The sequence below is a fragment of the Mustela nivalis genome (assembly GCF_964662115.1).
Source record: "Mustela nivalis genome assembly, chromosome: 20".
NCBI lineage: Eukaryota > Metazoa > Chordata > Mammalia > Carnivora > Mustelidae > Mustela > Mustela nivalis.
Window position 1 is genome coordinate 3,796,728 of NC_139039.1, and position 21,630 is coordinate 3,818,357.

At 37.6% G+C, this 21,630-nt stretch overlaps 1 protein-coding gene across 3 annotated transcripts in view; it reads right to left on the minus strand.

The window, feature by feature from the left end:
- The window catches only part of HOOK3 (hook microtubule tethering protein 3), a 110,153-nt gene that overhangs the window by 14,126 nt on the left and 74,397 nt on the right, over positions 1-21,630 (minus strand). For all 3 annotated transcript variants that reach the window (XR_014306642.1, XM_082715162.1, XM_082715163.1), the window contains exons 15-19: positions 20,845-20,985; positions 10,775-10,862; positions 5,402-5,436; positions 1,775-1,857; positions 10-110 (exon numbers count right to left, since the gene is read on the minus strand). Coding sequence is in view for 2 of the 3 variants with exons in the window: in XM_082715162.1 (XP_082571288.1) it covers positions 10-110; positions 1,775-1,857; positions 5,402-5,436; positions 10,775-10,862; positions 20,845-20,985 (448 nt within the window). In the remaining variant the exon portion in view is untranslated. The remainder of the gene's footprint in view (positions 1-9; positions 111-1,774; positions 1,858-5,401; positions 5,437-10,774; positions 10,863-20,844; positions 20,986-21,630) is intronic.

Sequence of the window (21,630 nt, forward strand, 5' to 3'; positions counted from 1 at the left end):
GACACTCACACTTTTGGCTTTCTCTAAGTATTTTTTATACCGTTCCTCCATTTGCTTCATTTCCTCTTCTTTCTTCCGTAAAGCTTCTTGTAATTCTTCAATTTTTAAGGCTGTAGATAAGAGAGTGAAAAAAGAAAAAAAATTTTTTTTAGATTGTAACAACCTGAAAAATATTTCAAATAAGTAGTAGCTTTGAGAGACTGTTTGGTCTATTCCTACATATAATTTTTTAAAAAGATTTTATTTTTTTGAGAGAGAGAGACTAAGAGAGAGAGCATGAGAAGGAGGAGAGTCAAAGAGAGAAGCAAACTCCCTGCTGAGCTGGGAGCCCGATGTGGGACTCAATCCTGGGACTCAAGGATCATGACCTGAGCTAAAGGCAGTCGCTTAACCAACTGAGCCACCTAGGAGCCCCATCCTATATATAATTTTATTTTAAAAATTCATAATTTTTGTTTCTATAAAACAACTTTTTTTTAAATAAAGCAACTGTTTTTATAAAATAGCTTTTTTAACAAAAAGCTTTTCTTGTAAATAAAAACTTCAGTTTAGAAATGCATAAGTTAAAAAGTATCCACCAATGAAATCAAGTATCCATCAATGGATGAGTTTATAAACAAAATGTGGTCAATATTATAACTAAGTATTACTCAGCTTCAATTCTGATACACGTGTCAACATGGAGACAATATAAATGAAAATGAAAGGCATTCTGCTAGGTGAAGTAGGCCAGACATGAAAGGACAAATGTATGAATCTACTTAGGTGAGTTTACTTAGAATAGTTCTCAGAGAAGGAAGGTAGAACAGTGGCTCCCAGGGGCTGGCAGGACAGGGGAAAATGGGAGGTTACTGTTCAATGGGCACAGAATTTCAGTTTGGAATGATGAAAAAGTTCTGGAAATGGATAGCAGTTGCACAACAATGTGAGTGTACTAAATGCCACTGAATTATATACTTAAAAGATGGTTAAAATGGTCATTTAAAAAGATGATTTTATTTATTTATTTGACAGAGAGAGAGAGTGACAGAGCACGGACAGGGAGAGGGGAGCCCGCAGGGAGAGGAAAAGGGACAAGCAGACTCCCCACTGAGCAAGGAGCCAGGTATAGGCCTGATCCCAGGACCCCAAGCTGAAGTCAGATCATCAACCAACTGAGCCACCCAGGTGCCCTAAAATGGTCATTTTTATGTGATATATATTTCACAACAGTTAGAAAAGGTCTGTGTTTGGGGGAAGGTCTGTGTCCTTTACTAAAAGCATGAATAAAGTCAGGCTACTTACAGGTATAAATATCAAAAGCAGTAAAACATCTGACTTTCATGCAACTATACTATGGAAATAGCTAATTACATAAAATATTCATTACCATCTACAGTTAAGAAAAAACTCAAAACTAGAATTAGAAGCATTATAAAGATGATTATATACTCATTCTGTAAATAAGATAAATTCTTTAATTGCTAGAATATATAATAGGACCTATTTCTGAAAGGAACAATTTATAAACTCATCACTGGGTATCTGGGTGGTTCAGTTGGTTAAGTATCCAACTCTTGGTTTTGGCTTAGGTCATGATCTCAGGGTTGTGAGATCGAGCCCAGTGTGGCATCAGCTTGGGATTCTCTCTTCCTCTGCCCTTCCCCCCTGCACATGCACTTTCACTCTCTCAATAAATAAAATCTTAAAAAAATATAAAACTGTGGTAATTAGTAATATAATATGTTAACTATACTTTAATTAAAAACAACTATGCTAATTAGGGAAAACTCACAGCTGTTATTAAATCGTGGTTCAAGATCTTCAATAATGGCTCTCTTCTTCTGCAATTCATTATTGGCTTCATGAAGCTTCTCCCTGTAACAAAATATGTAACACACTGTCACCTACTACTACTGCTTTTGTTTTTTTTCTCACTTGAAATGAAAGATCTAAGTTCTTTATTCTTGGAATACACTTGCATATCACACAACTGCTATGAAACAAAATAGGGTAAAAAAGCCTAATCCAACATGAATATATATTTTTAAAATAGGTTAAAAAATAGAGACAAAATTTTCAGACTCTGAAATAGTTATAATTTCTTTTACATAAATAGGCATAAGAGGACACAGAGAACTTAATGATTTTTTTTTTCTAGGAAGAGGATATTATAAAAATTAATTTAAAACTTTACAGAGGTTTTACAGTGCAAAATTCTTATTGTAAAATGGTGTTAAAAATAAAAATAGAACACTATCCCCCAATAAAAAAAATTAATGATACATGCACCCACATGGACAGGTATCACAGAATTTTGAACATAGGAAGTCAAATACAAAAGGGTAATACTGTAGGATTCCCTTTACAGGAAGTTCAGAATGTGTCAAAAACCAATGAAAGGTGGTTAAGAGAGCAGCACAGTGGCTAGTTTGGGGATGGAATCAGTCAATTAGAAGGGAGAATGAAGAATTTTGGGGAGTTTACCGGAAGTATTCTATGTTGATCTGGGGTATCTCTGAATGTAAAAAAACATTAATCAAACTCAGGAACTTAGAATTTGTGTACTTTATGTAAGTTATATTCCAATCCAAAAGTAAAAAATGAACAGAAAGTTTCTTTCTTTTAGATATAATATGTGTAATTCTCTATTTAGTTTAACACTTTGTAATAGCAGAGGAAAAAAGGCTGCATAAATTGGAAAATATAGAAAAAAACAGAAGAAAACAGAGCACTTTTTAAAGTCTATTTCTGGTCTTTTCTATGAGTAATACTCTAATAAGTTTATTTTTCAACAAATTTTTTGAGTATATCTCTATGTATCTAGATATAAAATGAGTATATACAGCAGTTAAAACAGTAATTAACTTTCAGCTCAGTAAACAGGTCATGAAACAGAAATTAACCCAGAAACTTAGGGAACCCAAACTCAGAAGTTTAATCTTTTTCATGACTTTCCTGATGAGCCTTCGTGTGAATTCCTAACCAATATACTGGTGAATTTTGCCAAATTTTCACTTTATACATTATACTGTATGTACTGTCCTGTGACGTCCATCTTTTACTTAACACCACACTCTTGAGATTCATGTATGTTGAGGTGTTAGTTTTGAGTTACACAGCTGACTGCAGCATTATGTTCTGTTGTCTGAACGTAGCTATTGTTTTACAAACTGGTGCTATTTGTATTGGTTCTACTTTTGTTATTGCAAACAATATTCTTTTATACTTTCTTCTACACGTCTCCTGACACATGGTTAAAAGCATTTCTGGGAATCTAGGGTTTATGTCGAGAATGGAACTCATGGGTCACAGCATATGTGCATGTTCAGTTTGCTAAGCAAACTGATAGAAACTCAGTGGAGAATACACTGCTGAACATCTTAGGCAATAGATTTACCTTGCGGAACATCTTCGGCAATACTCAGTATGTCTGATTTTTAATTTTACCCAATTTGGTATATGTAAAATACAGCATCTTCACTATAGTTTTAAATTTGCATGAGAATGACCTTTTGAAATGTCTATGGACCCTCTTGTGGATTGAATTATAACTCCCAAAAAAGATATGGTGAAGTCCTAACCCCCAATACCCAGGAATGTGAAAACACTGTCTTTGCAGATATCATTATTAAAGAGGAGGTTGTGCTGGATCAAGGTGGGCCTTAAGTCCAATGACTGGTGTCTCTATATGAAGGCCATGTGAAGACAAAATGTACGGAGAGGAGGATGCCATGTGAAGATGGGGAGATAAGAGACTAGAGTGATGTGTCTATAAGCCAGGGAACAGCAAGGATTGCTAGCAGTGAGCCTGAAGACTCCCTCAGAACCTACAGAAGGAACCCATTTTGCTGACTTCCCTGATTTTAGACTTGTAGTGTCAAGAATTGGAAAAAGATAAATTTCTGCTTTCTTTTTAGCCACCCAGTTTGTGGTAATTTGTTATGGAAGCCACTGGAGACTAACAGGCTTCATTCTCAATAATAAATTCTTTTTTTTTTTTTTTAAAGATTTTATTTATTTATTTGACAGAGAGAGAAATCACAAGTAGGCAGAGAGTCAGGCAGAGAGAGAGAGAGAAGCAGGCTCCCGCTGAGCAAAGAGCCCGATGCGGGGCTCGATCCCAGGACACCGAGATCATGACCTGAGCCGAAGGCAGCGGCTTAATCCACTGAGCCACCCAGGCGCCCCAATAATAAATTCTTTTTGATGAAGATATTTACCATGTAAATGAACACAGAACAATGGTTCTGTTGTATGAACAATGGACTGTTGTACGAAACAACAGGTATTCCTTTTTTTTTTTTTTAAACAACAGAGAAATGGTTAAGAAAAAAGGTCAGAATTCAGGACTGAATTCTAACTCTAGGCAACCCCACAATGGCTAGAAGGCAACATTTTTTCTTCTATTAGTGCATTAGGAATCAGCCCCTTGTTATACTTGCCAGCAAGTGTCAGTTCCTGGGATTATCTCACTTTTGCCATATTACCCCCCACCCCAAAAAGATAGCATGAGACAAACTGCCAGATTACAGAAATTTTTTTCCAATCATAGTAGAAGAAGTCAAAATTATCTCTGTGATACCAAGGATGGCTGGTTTACCATAGTGGAACACTGTTAGTACCCCCAACAGGCTAGCAATTCATGGCCACCATATATTCAATGTTCGTTAGGAGAGTGTTGCTAAAAACTGATAGGATTTAAATTGTTACTGGGTGTGAGGAAAATCACAAAATATTCCTAACGATGTCAACCTCAGCTAAAGATAAAGATGGATAAAGATTTCTTCTTCATGAGAAAACAAATGTAATATTTTTAAAATTTATTTCATTTTTTAGGTTAAAAAGTCACTTTCAAATATATTTCTAACTCAAGGAAATGTCTGAAAATCTGCTACTGATAAGCTCTGTAGTACTTTAAAACTTCACTTAAAAAGGAGATTCAGCTGCCTATACTCTAGAGTTGGCAAACTATAGTCTCTGGGCCAAATTCAACCAGTTGCCTGTTCTTGTATAAAGTTTTACAGAACAGTCACAACATTAATCTATAGTCTATGGCTGCTTTTAAACTATGAAGCCACATGACTGTGACACAGACCATGGTTTACAAAGCCTAGGGTAACTGCTAGCTGGCCCTTTACATAAAAAGGTTCCTGCTTCCTGATCTATAGTGTCTCAAACTCCTAGTTATAAATACTACCACAAACACATAAAACTCTGGAGTCTTAGGAGAAAACAGTTCTAAAGCAGTACTTATTTTGACTTAAGGACACTGGGTGGAGATGACCCTTTGGACAATAAAGAAGTCTTATAATTTCCTGTATCTTCGAGGCCATTGCCTAGATACTCTGTAACCACCTAACAAAATACTTCTATTTCACTGGAGGATAGGAGAATGAGACTCAACAGCTTTTATACTTACAGATGTTCTTCAAGCTTCTTTTTTAGAAGAACTGACTGAAAATGGAAAATAAAATAAATTTATTTAACAGTTTAACTAACAAAATTATTTTTTTTAAATAAAGAGTACAGTAGTAACTGACCCTGAATAAGTTCTCAGTTAAGTTCTCTGGTCAAAGAGCTCAAAATAGACAATGCACTTAAGTCTATTTCTCTCATTTTCTCTCTCTCTTTTTAAGATTTTATTTATTCACTTGTCAGAGAGAGAGAGAGAGAGAGAGAGAGAGAGAGAGAGAGAGAGAAAGAAAACACAAGCAGGGGGAGCAGCAGGCAGAGGGAGAAGCAGACTCCCTGCTGAGCATAGAGCCTGATGCTGGGCTCATCCCAGGACTTTGGGATCATGACCTGAACTGAAGGCAGCCATTTAACCAACTGAGCCATCCAGGTGCCGTATTTCTCTTTGACTGGAGAGAGAGCAGACCATGAGTGATAGCAATCAGTATAAAATACCTAGAAACTGCATATCTGAAGTCTCTACAGTCAAGAACTGGAAAGGGGTGCCTGGGTGGCGCAGATGAATAAGCATCTGCGTTAGGCTCAGGTCATGACCAGGATCAAGCCCCACGTCAGGCTCCTTGCTCAGTGGAGAGCGTGCTGCTCCCCCTACTTGTGCTGTTTCTCACTATATCTCTCTCTGTCAAAAAAAAAAAAAAAAAAAGAAAGTAATAAAAAGGCCACATATACACAGACCTAATATTCTTGGACCCAATAGGCAGGTAGAATTCTAATAATAATACATCTTTTCCCTAACATACTTTTTATTTATTTATTTTTTAAAAAAAGATTTTTATTTATTTGACAGACATTGATCACAAGTAGGCAGAGAGGCAGGCAGAGCGAGAGTGGAGGAAGCAGGCTCCCTGCTGAGCAGAGAGCCCAATGTGGGGCACGATCCCAGAAACCTGGGATCATGACCTGAGCCAAAGGCAGAGGCTTTAACCCACTGAGCCACCCAGGCACCCCCCAACATACTTTTTATCGACTATATTATTCTCCTTGCATCATGGTAGAGACTGGGATCAACTGCCCAAAATACTGACTTACTCAGAGATTTCTGAATATGCACATAAGAAATTCATGTGATTGTATAGGAATGTGAAGAACGCTGTATGCACAGAATTTAATTTACTTAAGAATGAAGCTTTGGCTGGAGATTAAAAAAAAATTCTCCTGGTGGGGTGCCTGAGTGGCTTAGTCACTTAAGCATCTGAACCTAGATTTGGGCTCCTTGCTCAGCAGGGAGTCTGCTTGAGGACTCTCTATCTAAAATAAATAAAATCTTAAAAAAATAACAAAAATAAAGTCTCTTGGGGTGGGGCGCCTGGGTGGCTCAGTGGATTGACCCTCTGCCTTCGGCTCCAGTCGTGATCTTGGGGTCCTTGGATGGAGCCTTGCATTGGGCTTTCTGCTCAGCAGGGGGCCTGCTCCCCGCCCCCGCAACCTCACCCCGCACACCTGCCTCTGTGCTTGCTTGTGATCTATCAAGTAAATGAATGAAAAAAATCTTAAAAAAAAAAAGTCTCCTGGCATGCTTGGGTGGCTCAGTCGGTTAAGTACCTGACTCTTAATTTTGGCTCAGGTCATGATCTCAGGATTATAAGACTGAACTTAAAATTCTTCCTCTCCCCCTACGTCACATGTGTGCACTTTCTCTTCCAAAACACACACACACACACACACACACACACAGAGTCACCCAAAAAGCAGATGAGAATTGGCCTTTAAAAAAAAAAAAAGGCATTCTATAAAGGACCACTAGGTTTTATAACTAAACTTAAAACTTGTTAAGGTACGTATTACTAATGAGTTCTATGAAACATTCCATCTTGAGAAAAATTCAGTCAAACCCAATTAATGTAGGCTTAGAAAACAAATTGTTCAATCAGTCAATAGCAGCAGTGATGGGGGAAAAACCTCCACAGTAAGTTTTCTGATTTTCAGTCACCTTATTTAAAAATGATTACTATAATTGTTTATTCAGGTCCACTTTAACACAGCTCTGGAATATATCAAATTTACTTCTTTGTTCAGTATGTGAACTATACCAAGATCAATGGACTACAAGGCTCCCATCAGTGCTTCCCCCAAATAAAAAAGAAAGGCAATAACTCTGTTAATTTTCAGTTTTCACTTTGATAACTTTTTCATTCTTTTGTACAGATGGTAAAATGAAAACACTTTTAAGTACCTTAACTGTAATTTTGCATTTAGGTTCTGACTGGGCGCTAGCTAGCAAAATTAGTTTTAACTGGGATAATACACAATAATCATTCTCATGAATGGTTAACACAGTAGGCACTGCAGTCCCATGTTCATCTCACCACTGTGAGCCATATCAGCCCATCTGACAGGTGAGGAAGGTGAGACTGGGGAGACATTCAGTAGCTTTCAAGTGGCAGACCCAAAATTAAAATCCCAAGTCTGGAAAAAACAAAAGAAAAGAAACAAAAAATATATATATATCCCAAAACAAACCCAGGCCTGCCAGACTCCAAAGTTTGTGCATGGTCTTTACTCCCATGCTTCCTATACTCCACCACCTCTCCACTGAAGATTGCTACTATTAAAGGAGGTGGCAGGAGGAGGCCAGACTGCAATAGGAAACTCCAAAATAATTTATAAAAATGTACTAATTATAACAAGGAGGCAGAGCAGGAGTGGGATGGGGGAAACAAATAAGAGCAGAGGTCTTTTTGGCTTGACTTGTTTTCAATATCCTTTAAATATCTTAAGTGTAAAGGACATAAACTTGTAAGGAAAATAAGATATTCATTTGCACAGAATTCCCATAATTAAAAAATCTCAATACCATCAACCATGATGTTAGAGAATGTATATAAATAAAAAAATTTGCTCAATATATAGAAATGAATAGGAAGCCATACTTACAATAGCCTTTTGAGCAGAAACCATGCCAAGAAACAGAGAGGACATATTAGTATGAAGCAAACACAGCAGCCAAGAGAAGGAACGATTTAGTAATTCATGAACATAAGCAAAAATTATGCATTTTTTTTTTGGAAAAATGTACATTTTTCTTTCTTCTATGGTCTCCTCATCCTGTCTTGTTCTCTTGAGTTTTATACACTGTGGCTAGCTCATATTATCCATATGACTGGATTTAACAATGCTTTTCTGCTTCCATGCTAAAAATAAATGACATAAAAATAATAAAAATGTGTAAACCATCCTACTGGCTTAAGGTCACATGAAAGGACTATGCTTTTGGTAACAGAAATGGGCAGAAATTACGCTGTTCTTCAGAGGGGACCAGTTCCATTTGGCCAGTTGTTCTACATACTACCTGATATTCCTGAGATGTGACACTATAGGTTAGTGGAAGAGAAGATGAAAACATCAAACATTTGCTGGATTTGGATCATATCACAATAAGGAAAGCTCCTATCTGAATCTTTTCTATATATATAAAAGAACTCTAAGGGAATATCTAAGAAGATAGAGTAACACCTCTCTAGCATCTGGGCAGTCAAATAAATTGACTAACTTAGGCAAATAGTACTTTCATGGCTGGCATCTCACTTCTGAAGTATGTTCTCTTTAAGTAATGGCACAGAACATAGTTAATCAGATTTGATTACCACAGGGATACCTAGGCAAAATTATTGTTTACAGAACAAACTCCTCTGAATGTTCTAACACAAGTAAGAGAATCAAGCACATATGGCAGCTATCTCTGTAACACTAAGGTACTGCGGACACTGATGTCCTGCCACTCTTATTTCCCATGTACCACATGCCCTTCCCCTTTCTCCTATAACAAATCAAGAAAAAGTCTCCTCAAAGTTTTAGAGACCAAGTGATTTCATCTCGAAGACAGTCTTGGCCTTCTATGTATTTTAATACACTAATGTTGGTTTTGCTTCATCTCTTTCTTGCTTACCATTCTGGATTAGAAAAACACTTTTAAAAAGTAAACCGTAACATTTCAAACTAGTTCTATTTTAATAAGGGAATAAAGTAGTTTAGATGTTGGTGATAATTTTAGGAACCAGGAATTTGGGGTCTAAGAAGGACTACCCACACATTAATGAAAGGATAAACCAAAACCAGAGATCTTAGAAAGAACATACTACCAAATAGAAGATAGCTATAGGTTTATGAAACTCATAAAATCAGATCAATGATGAGCTATTTAGATCTAATATTCACAGGTTTTAAGTAATATGCTGGTTTAACACCCTTCATTGGTTTCTTTCGTTTTCATACCCTCTTACATTACTAAGACTGGATAGAAATGATATACCTATAGTTTTGATGATTCTCCAAAAAGCAACTATGTAGAGGTTTATACAACTATGTAAAGGTTTATACTCAAAGACTAGAGTTTACAGCAAATTACACTAGCAATAATAAAAGAACCAACTCTCTGAAGCAAAGATTGGTCACTAAAATTAAGGTCCCCCCCCCTTACACTAATTTTGAACACTCTATAGTTGCGGTTCTACCGTATACTGCTTATTAAAAGGAAAGGAATTGCAAAATTTATTTGCACTTTCATTGGAGACTGACTACTATGTGCTACATAAGCATTGTGGTAATTCAGACAGCATGAGAAGATTAAAGTCCATCTAGTTCTGGCACAACACATTTACTATATTCTAATGTGACCGTGACAGTCAAGCAGGCAAGGCTATGACAGATATGCAGAGTATAAGGGAATATTAAAGTAAAAGAAGGTCTGTGAACTTCTATTTGTGTGGGGCTGGGCTGGGGTAGCAAGAGGGACTCAGAAATTCAGGGATGGTTATTTCTAAGGATAGCATTATTTTTGAAAATATCAATTATACATAAAAAATTTCTACTTGAACATGCCAAATTTCTAACAGCACTGTTGTTGTTATTGGCCAGAGGGAAAAAACCCTGAACTCTGAATACTGAGATGAACACATTTATAACACAAAGCCTCAGGGCGCCTAGCTGGCTCAGTCAGAAGAGCATGAGACTCTTGATCTCAGGATCGTGAGTGTGAGCCCCACAATGGGAGTAAGGAACTTAAATGAATAAATAAAAACTTAAAGAAAAAAATCCTAGTTTTCCCACTTCCTAAAACAAACAAAACTCCACAATGCCTCAGTCAATTCCTTAGCTAATAACTACAAATAAACTTCCAATTTCCAGCAGAGTGATTCCAATCAGTACAATGAAGTACTGTCTGGTCCTTTCATTAAGGAATGTTAGTAAAAGGAAAATGTTGCTTCTTTTCTATAACCAATATAATTATAAATTATTCTGATAGAGACAATCAAATAAAAAGCAGAACTTATAGCTTTTCTTAACACTGTGAAACTATTGGTTCGTACATATTAAAACTTACATCTTCTGCTTTTGAGCCTTGATCCTGTAAAGATTTTTGCAATTCTTCAACTTGTGACTGTACTTCCAGAAGTCTTTGATTCACCAACCTAGAAATCAACTGTATATTAATTTTCCAAGTTCAGACTTACTTTTATCTTCTCCCTAGGTTATCATATTGGTTAGAAAGGCAGTATAATTAACAAAACAAACCCTCATGTTAAGATAGTAGTGCAGCTCACTGTTTTGGTTATTTTCTTGTTTTACTTGAAATTTCTAAGATGATTTCAAATATGGTAGTTTAGTGGACATATTTTGTTGCCCCAATGTGCTTATATACACCTAATTATCTGAAGTTCATGTGAATACATTTATTGAAACTATGTGTCAGGTACTATGCTCAGCACTATGCTAAAAGATCCCCATAGTGAAGGAATTCAGTAGGGAAGCAAAATGAATACAAGATAAATACTAATACAAGATAAATACTTCCACATAGCACACAGAGGTGCCAAAAGGGAATAATGACTGCTTGAAGCAGAAAGAACTTTCTCTAATCATGTGGAGGAGTTAGGCTCGACTGAACTGAGACTAGAACAAGAAATAAAATACTTAAGTGATTAAGAGTGGAAAGCAGATTTAAAACAGAGAATTCACCATGTCCTAATCACACAGAAAATGAGAGGTTATTGTGACTTTAAGAATGGCATGTCTAGAGCCTACTTTAAAAAAAAAAAATTCTTTAAAAAAGGGGACGCCTAGCTGGCTCAGTCAGTAAAGCATGCGACTCTTTATTTCAGGGTTGTGAGTTCAAGCTCCATGTTGGGCATGGAGCCTACTTAAAATTAAAAATAAATAATAAATAAGTAAATAAATAACATTCTTTAAGAAGAGCATGTCTAAAGACTAAATTATGAGGGAAAGAATGGCTACAGATGAAACCAGAGAAGAGGAAAGGTTGGGTACAACCTTGCACGAATGCAAAAGTATTTAGAACTTATCTTAAAATCTGGCTGAGGGGTGCCTGGGTGGCTTAGTGGTTTAAGCCTCTGCCTTCAGCTCAGGTCATGATCTCAGGGTCCTGGGATAGAGCCCCACATTGGGCTCTCTGCTCAGCTGGGAGCCTGCTTCCCCCTCTCTCTCTGCCTGCCTCTCTGCCTACTTGTGATCTCTCTCTATCAAGTAAATAAATAAAAATCTTAAAAAAAAAAAAATCTGGCTGAAATGGAATAACCCACCCAGCCTTTAAAACAATGTTGATTCTGGGGGCGCCTGGGTGGCTCAGTGGGTTAAAGCCTCTGCCTTCGGCTCAGGTCATGATCCCAGAGTCCTGGGATCGAGCCCCACATCGGGCTCTCTGCTCAGCGGGGAGCCTGCTTCCTCCTCTCTCTCTGTCTGCCTCTCTGCCTGCTTGTGATCTGTCAAATAAATAAATAAATCTTTAAAAAAAAAAAAAAAAAAAAAAAAAAAAAAAAAACAATGTTGATTCTGGAGCTCAGAAATTCTCGTCAATTATGACTGACTTGGTTCCCTAATCTTGGGCAATCACTCTAAAGGACTGCAAGAAGGGTTAAACTTAGATAACATTTTAGACAGAGCACATTGGTAGGCGAGAGGAAGATGTTATTAAAAAGGTCAAAGTGAAGGCATGAAGAGCAGGAGGAGGCTACCACAGTTATTACCAAGTATGCCTGAAAGAGGAGGTAACAAGGATGAAATCTATCTAAAGGGCAAAAGAATATATGGAATAAAAACACTAAGGATTTTGGTTTGAATTACTGAAAAACATTTAATGAAGGGAATTCAGGAGAAACAGGTTGAGAAGGGAAGATAAACTTATTTTGTATTTGTTGAAAATGCAGAGCCTAGAGATATCTGTCAGACAGCTAGACCTCTGTGTCTGAAGCACAATGAGAAATCTCTGTTGAAAATATAGATGTGAGAGCCATTTGGAATTAACTGAGCCATAAGCAAAAATAATACTAACTAGAAAGATTGTGAAGAAGAGTGGAAAAGAGAACAAATATGTCCATGGCAGGTCACCAATCACAGGGTAGAAAGAGGAGCTTCAACCTTAAGAGAATTAGGAGAAACATAAGAGAGTTGTGCTAACTGAAATTCAAAAAAAGTTTAAGGAAGGGGAAAATGTACGATGACAATGAATACAATAGACATGAGGTAAGATAAAGTCTTGAATGTTCCTACTGGATTGGCCATTTAAGGGAGGACTGGTGATTTTAGGAGGAAACACATTAGTGAAATGGTAGGATGGCAGAACTACCTCAAATTAAGGACAAAACAGGGCAATGAATTTTTATTATCTAAACAGAAAATTCAATAAGCAATTATTTTTTTAACTAAGTAAACTGTGAGTAATTCTTACCATAAATGTTCCAAGTTCTGTAACTAGTGAAAATCACAGTACAAATTCAATTAAATCTATAATAATAACTGATGTTTTTCAAATCAAAGGACAGAAAATTTGGGTGCTTTTTAAATGATGAAGGAATTACCTAAAAATCCATACTTAATGTGGGGAGATATGTAAATACATTACTAGCGACACTGTAACTTTGCTCCATCTTTTCAGAAAGTAATACAAAAAATATATTTCAAACTATTAGAGTATTTCAACCATCCATCTTAGCCATTTTTGAAATTATTTAATAAAAAAATACTGTGGTAATTAACATAATGTATACTAAATCCGTATCAAGATGTTCCTTTTAAGTACTTGAAAACTCAAGGGACGCCTGGGTGGCTCAGTTGGTTAAGCAGCTGCCTTCGGCTCGGGTCATGATCCCAGTGTCCTGGGATCGAGTCCCACATCGGGCTCCGTGCTCGGCAGGGAGCCTGCTTCTCCCTCCGCCTCTACCTGCCTCTCTATCTGCCTGTGCTCGCTGGCTCTCTATTTATCCCTGACAAATAAATAAATCAAATCTTAAAAAAAAAGTACTTGAAAACTCAAATGTCTAGTGAGAGGGAAGAGACAATCACAGCAATAGAACTGTTGAAGTGTGAAGTATACACAGAGGAATGAAGATATACAAATACAAGTGAAAAAAAAATACGAGTTCATCTTTTTTCAAAAAATGCAACTTCAAAGAAAAAAAAATAAATGAGCACCACTTCATGGTGTTGTTTAGAAGAGTAAGATAATATACAGAATGTTCAGCACAGTACCTGTACATAATAGGCACTCTATAAATGTGAACTGCCTCTAACTATTTTCTCCCCCTTCAGAGATTTAGTTAGTTCATATCTTAAGTAAAGTCTACTTACATATAATTGTCAGGAGGTATAGGAAGAGGGTGAGTTTAGGATCATAATAAACTCTCAGTGGGAAGGGAACAAGATCACGTATACTTTGACAAAGAAGTGTATCGTGAGGGTCAGCAAGTATTACAGATTTTAAAAAAGCCAACTTACTGGGAAAACTAATTGGAAAGGATTGTGGAGGTTTACGACAACCCTTTCCTTCTGATAGACAATATATTGATGGTGAACAAATTGAATTTAAGTTAAAAGATTCAGTGGAACTAGTAAGAGGTTAAGTTAGAGACAAGGTCCTGTAAATTCTTATTAAACTCCATTAAGGACAAACTTAGGGTAATTCACTTAAGGGAAAAAGCATTCCATGAGGGGAAGATAGAAAAAAATGATACGCAAACATGGCAAAAGAGAAACTGAAAAGAAAGAGGGTATGGATGGGGTGCTTGGCTGGCTCAGTTGGTGGAGCATGCAGCTCTTACTCTCGGGTTTAGTTCAAGCTCCATGCTCAGTGTAGAGATGGTTTAAAAATAAAAATCTTAGAAACAAAACCAAAAAAAAGGTATGGATTACATAGAGGCTTTGAATTTAGGTAGCCTGGGTCTGAGCCCAAATTCCCTCACCTGTAAAACTTTAGTAAACATAAGACCACATACTTAAAATGAATAGCACAGTATTTGGAACAAACAAAACCTTAATAAACATTAGCTGCTATTATTATTGTTGTTCTAGGTTACAGATGGTCATACTACAAAGGCAAGTTATCAATCTGTACTGTAATTCAAGCAAAAGGTCTGCTGGGAAGATGGCAGAGTAGGAGGATCCTAAGCTTGCCATATCCCACATGTAATAACAGCTAGCTACAACTAGATACCACCACAGGAGTGTAAATAACCCAGGAAACAACTTGAAAACTGGCAGAACAAACTTCACAGCTAAAGGTACAGGAGAGGTCCCACTGAAGAAGGTAGGAAGGGCAAAGTCATGGTTTGGGAGCAAAACATACTTTCACCAGGGAGCCCTGAATAGGAAGGATGGATCTCTGTAATATTTGACTTTCAAAGTAAGAGAGGCTGAATTTCCTGAGTTCTTAAAGCCAGCAAGACTTAAAGCCTGGAATTTAAAAAACTGGTGAGCTCGGCTCTGGTAGAGCCCTGAGTGCAACAGGAAGCAGTGCCCCAGCCCTTAAAGACACAGCATGACCAAGGGCAGTGTAGATATAGCACAGAACCAGCACTTTCAAACACCGAGGGCGGACTAGAGGGAGTGATTTGCCCATCTCTGAATGTGGCCCGGAGAAATAGGGATCATGCAGAGACCTTTCTAGGAATAAAGGAAATGGCAGACACCATTTCCCTCTCCCTGTCCCCCAGCAAACACATAGTCACCACTCCTACCTAATTTGTACCAGCCACAGCTCCATGGTTCCGCCCTTCCCAGTCACACTCCCCTTAAGCCCAGGGCTGCAGCACATCAACAACCCCCACCCCCCCGCCATCCAGAAAACTTGTGCAAACCCTGCCAACATCACATCTCCCATCTCCCAACTTGTGTGTTTTGTGGGACCTCTGGTCTCATTTGTGGGTCAGATCTCATTTCATAAGCACACCATTGCACACCTTGTTAAAACACTCACCACCCCCTGCTGGGGACCAAACATTGTCCACAATACGCAAAGAAAGCCTCTAAAGACAACTGGAATGAAGGAAAAAGAGGTCAAGACTCAACAGCAGAGCACACACGTAGGAGATGCACCCTGAAGTGCCAGGCCCTGGGGAACAGGCAACACTGAACTACAGGACCTCCTTTTCATTAGGCTGTTATCATTAATAGCAAAGGAAGTAGCTGACTTTCCTAACAGAAATAGACACAGAAAGTAAAGACAAAATGAGGAGACACAGAAATATGGGCCAAATCCAAGAACAGGACCAAACCACAACAAGAGGCCAAAGCAAAACAAATATATGTAATATGCCTGATGGAATGTAAGGTAGGAAACAAAGATACTCATGGGACTGGATAAAAGAATGGAGGACATCAATGAGATCCTTCAAATAGCATTAAAAAGGAACCAATCAAAGGTGAAGTACACAATACATGAAATTAAAAATACACTTGATGGAATAAATAGCAGGCCAGATGAAGTGGAGGAATAAATTAATGACCTGAAAGAGCAATGGGAAGTAACCAAACTAAGCCAAGGAGAGTAAAGAAAATTAAGCAAATTCAGGACAGCCTTCCGAAACCAGTGACTCTATCAAAGGTATTAACATCTATATGACAGGGATCTCAGAAGGAGAGAGAGGTGAGAGGGCAGAAAATTTATTTGAAGAAATAGCTGAAAACTTCCCAAATTTGGGGAGGGTAACAGATATCCAGATCCAGGAGGCATAGAGAACCCCCAAAAGTTCAACCCAAAAAGGTTCATACCAACACACATAAAAATGGCAGGCAATAGGGATTAAAAAATTTTTTTTAAGCAGCAAGAGAACACAGTTACATACAAGAGAAACCCCATAAAGCTATTGGCAGATTTCTCAGCAGAAACCTCACAGGACAGAAGGGTGGCATGATATTATACATGCTCAAGGGGAAAAATCTGTAGCCAAGAATATCCTATCCCACAAGGCTATCATTCAGAATGGAAGGACAGATAGTTTCTCAGACAGAAACTAAAGGAATTCATGACCACTGAACCAGTCCTACAAGAAATATGAAAGGGAACTCTTGAGTAGATAGGAAAGGCCATAAGGGAGTATGAGAAGTAAAAAACACAAAAGTAGTAAAAATAAGTATTTCTGTAAAATTCAGTCAAGGGGTTCATGAAAGGATATAACACATGACACCACATGTCTAAAACATGCAGTGGGGCAGAGGAGTAAAAAATGGGTTTAAACTTAATATACTGACTGCTATATGCAGAGGATATGATATACAAACCTAATGGTAACCACAAATCAAAAACCAATAATAGATATGCAAAGAATTAAGAGAAAGGAATCCAAATATATCATGAAAGAAAGCCAATAAATCATGAAATAGAGCAAGGGAAGAAAGGATCACAGAAAAACTATAGAAACAACCACAAAACAAGTAACAAAACCAGCAATACATATTTATCAATAACGACACTGAATGTAAATGGACTAAATGCTCCAATTAAAACACACAGGCTAACAGTAGATAGAAAAACAAGACCCATCTATATGCTGCTTACAGGAGACTCATTTGAGACCCAAAGATACTTGCGGATTGAAAGGGGATGGAGAAAGATTTATCATGCAAATAGCTGTCAAAAGAAAGCTGGGGTAGCATTACTTATAATGGACAAAGTAGACTTAAAAATGAAGACTGTAGGGGCACCTGGGTGGCTCAGTTGTTTGGGCATCTGCCTTTGGCTTAAGTTTTGGTCTCAGGGTCCTGGGCTTGAGCCCCGCACTGGGCTCCCTGCTCAGCGAGGAGTCTGCTTCTCCTGCCCCTCACCCTGACTCATGCTCTCTTGCTCTCTCAAATAAGTAAAATCTTTATTTGAGAGAGAGAAAGCGAGAGAGGACAAGCAGGGAAAGAAAGACGCAGGTATCCCGTTGAGTAGGGAGCCTCATTCCAGGGCCTTGGGATTATGACCTGAGCTGAAGGCACACACTTAATCGACCAAGCTACCCAGGCACCCCTCAAATAAATGCTCTTTAAAAAACAACAAAAAGACAGTAACAAGAGAAAAAGAAGGACACTATATAAGGGGACAATCCAATAAGAGGATATAACAATTTAAAAAATTTATGCACCCAACACGGGAGAACCAAATACATAAAACAGTTAATAACCAACAAGAACTCATCTATAGTAATACAGTAATAGTAGAGGACTGGAACACCCACTTACATCAATGGACAGATCATCCAAACATATACCATACACAAAAATAAACTCAAAATGGATGGAAGACCTAAATGTGAGACCTAAAACCATAAAAATCCTTAAAGACAGTGCAGGCAGTAATCTGACTTCAGCCATTGCAATATTTTTCTAGATATGTCTTGTGAAGCAGGGAAACAAAAACAAAAACAAACTCCTGGGACTACCTCAAAATAAAAAGTTTCTGCACAGCAAAGCAAGCAAACAACAGCACTAAAAGATAACCTATAGAATGGGAAAAGATATTTTCAAAGGACATATCTGATAAAGAGTTAGTATCCTCGGGGCGCCTAGGTGGCTCAGTGGGTTAAGCCTTTGCCTTCTGCTCGGGTCATTATCTCAGGGTCCTGGGATCCAGCCCCTCATTGGGCTCTCTGCTCAGTAGGGAGCCTGCTTATCCCTCTCTCTCTTTCTGCCTACTTGTGATCTCTCTCTCTCTCTCTGTCAAATAAATAAATAAAATCTTCAAAAAAAAAAAAAAAGTTAGTATCCAGAAGATACAGAAAACATATACAACTCAACAACCAAAACCCAAAAAATTCAATTTAAATAAAGGGCAGAAGACACAAAGAGACATTTCTTTTTTTAACATTTTATTTATTGATTTGAGGGAGTGAGCAAGTGAGCATGAACAGGGGGAGGGGCAAAAGGGAGAGAGAGAGGAAAAAAGCAGACTCCCTGCTCAGCAGGGAACCTGATGTGGGGCTCAGTTTCAGGACCCTGAGATCATAACCCAAGCAAACTCTGACACTTAACCAACCAAGCCACCCAGGTGCCCCATGAACAGACATTTCTCCAAAGAAGACATCTAGATACGTGACAAGATGCTCAACATCACTCATCATTAGGGAAATGCAGATCAAAACTACAATGAGGTATCACCCCACACCTGTCAGAACGGCTAAAATTAAAAACACAGGAAACAAGTGTTGATGAGCAACGGAGAGAAAGGAACTCTCCCGCATTGTTGCAGTGCGGTGCAGCCACCAAGGAAAACAGCATGGAAGTTCCTCAGAACCTCCAGAAAGTTAAAAATATAGCCACCCTATGATCCAGTAACTGCACTACTGGATATTTACCCCAAAATACAAAAATGCTAATTCAACAGGATACATGCAGCCTGATGTTTACTGCAGCATTATTTACAACAGCCCAACTATGGAAGCAGCCAAATGCCCACTGATAGGTGAACAGATAAAGGTACATATACAATGGAATATCAGTTATAAAAAAGAATGAAGTCTTGCCATTTGTAATGACATCAGAGAGCTAGAGAGTATAATGTTAAGTGATGTAAGTCAGCCAGAGAAAGACAAATACTATATTTTATTCATACATGGAATTTAAGAAACAAAACAAAAAAGCAAAGGAAAGAAAAGAAGTCAAACCAAGAAACAGACTCTTAACCATAAAGAACACACTGATGGTTTTCAGAAGGGAGGTGGGTGTGGGGATGGGGGAAAGAAGGGATTGGGATTAGAGAGTACACTGATCATGATGGAGAAGTAAGAGAACGTAAAATGATTAAAAAAAGAGAGAGAGAACAAACAATACTAAGTTGTAAACAGCTGTAAATGCCATCAGGACTTGGGAGATACTCCGTCACCTACAACATGAGTGCTGTTCAAATGACAAGTAGTTGTTTTGTTTCTGATGAGAGAAGGCCAATAACTATAAAGCCTGTGAGAAACAATGAAAAGCATTATAAAGGAAGTTGTGGGTACTGATTCACTGGAAAAAAATCAGGGTACAGAGAAGGCCTTCCTGTAAGATGGTTAAAATATAGCCTAGAGGCAAAGGATGTTGGTGTTGAACAGAGGGTGCTCTCACCATGGGACTATGGGACTGAGAGCTGCTTTCTGAAATTCCCTTTTCTTCCTTTTTAAAAACTTTTTCTAAGTATTTTTAAAAAGTATTCATTCATTATGCTCTAAGAATTCACATAAAACTGTTCTCCTTCTGTTTATGCTTAACCGTGCTCTAATAATTACCCTGGTATTTATACTGTTTGCCGATTCTACCTCAGCAGCTTTAAAAATTAAAGTGCCAAGAAGGGCAGGACATGCAAAATTGTAAAAACAATGTGGACTCACAAGACTGACTCACACCTGCAAAGTGCCAAATCAATTAGGCATAATAAACAAAGAATCTGTATTATCAGGCAAACTAGGAAACCATTAATAAAAATGTCAAATCCCTCAAAAATTATAGCACATCACAGCACTACGGAAAGGAAAAGACACCATATGTTCGGTATCTAAGAAACATTTCCAAAAAGGTAAAGAACACAAAAGACTTTCACAACAAAATGTAAAAGTAATACTTTCCAGAGTAAGCTACTGCTTTACAGTAGTTTTGAATGACTGCATAATTCGATACACTGAAAACGTACAAGCAGAAAAGTGGTTTTCTTGTTTAATTTGCAGATTCTAAACTCTCGTAATTGTTTATAAGATGAATGACATTTAAGGCTCACAAAAAATAAGATTTTTTAAAAAGTTCTTGTCAATTCAGTTATGATGGATCCTTTTTTTCTCACATCAACTGATCCTTCAACATATTGGCTTATAAAAACAGGGTAAACTTTATTAATCTAGTAATACATAGAACTGAAGTTGTTGTGGAAGACTGAATTAATGATCAGACTCTTTAATCCTCTACTTTTAATCAGCAAATAGAAAGGAAAAAGGGGAGGGGTCTGATATCATTCAGCTGCTGTAAAGGGGCAGAATACTTATCCACAAGTCTGTTCATAAGTAGGAAAATGGATTAATCCCTCTCAACACGAAATGGAATAACACATTATCCGTATTCAAAATACAATTAAAATCTGTGTTTAAGGGAATCAACATCAAGAAAAACAGAGAAAATCTGTGCCTCAATGCTGCCATCTACACACACTCCTACCTGTTCTCTGTCTCCAGTTCATTCTTGCGGAGATTTGCATCATCCAGAAGACTCTGCAATAAGGCGATTTTTTCATTGTCTGAACCCTCTTGGTTGATTTTTAACATCTTATTCTCATGCTGAAGACGAATAAGTTTCTCCCTGAATGAGCAAAAGAAAAACTGGTTACATGGCACATTAATACCATATTATCAAAATCCAGCTATGCACAATTACAGATTTGACACAGAGAACAGAAAAGAAAAAACCAAAAAACAAAAAACAACCCTGCAAAGAATTTAGCTCTTGTAATTGGCTAAGATTTTACATTTCAGGTCTTTAGTATGTTCTTTTCAGAATGGATAATCCTAAGATAACAATGTCTTCAAATATTATGATTTGTAATCAATGCCATTTCAAAATTTTATTTACTTTTTGGTTTAAATGTTTAATCTATGAATGCATCTATATATATTTGTTCCTTGGTTCTCATAAAAAAACATGGTCTCTAATGCTACGCTCTTGAACTGCTAATCACTTGGTGGCAAGATATAATATTCAATGAAGAATTCCTTCAAGATATGGATTCCAGGGGCGCCTGGGTGGCTCAGTGGTTTGGGCTGCTGCCTTCGGCTCAGGTCATGATCTCAGGGTCCTGGGATCGAGCCCCGCGTCGGGCTCTCTGCTCCATAGGAAGCCTGCTTCCCTCTCTCTCTCTCTCTCTCTCTCTCTCTGCCTGCCTCTCTGCCTACTTGGGATCTCTGTCTGTCAAATAAATAAATAAAATCTTAAAAAAAAAAAAAAAAG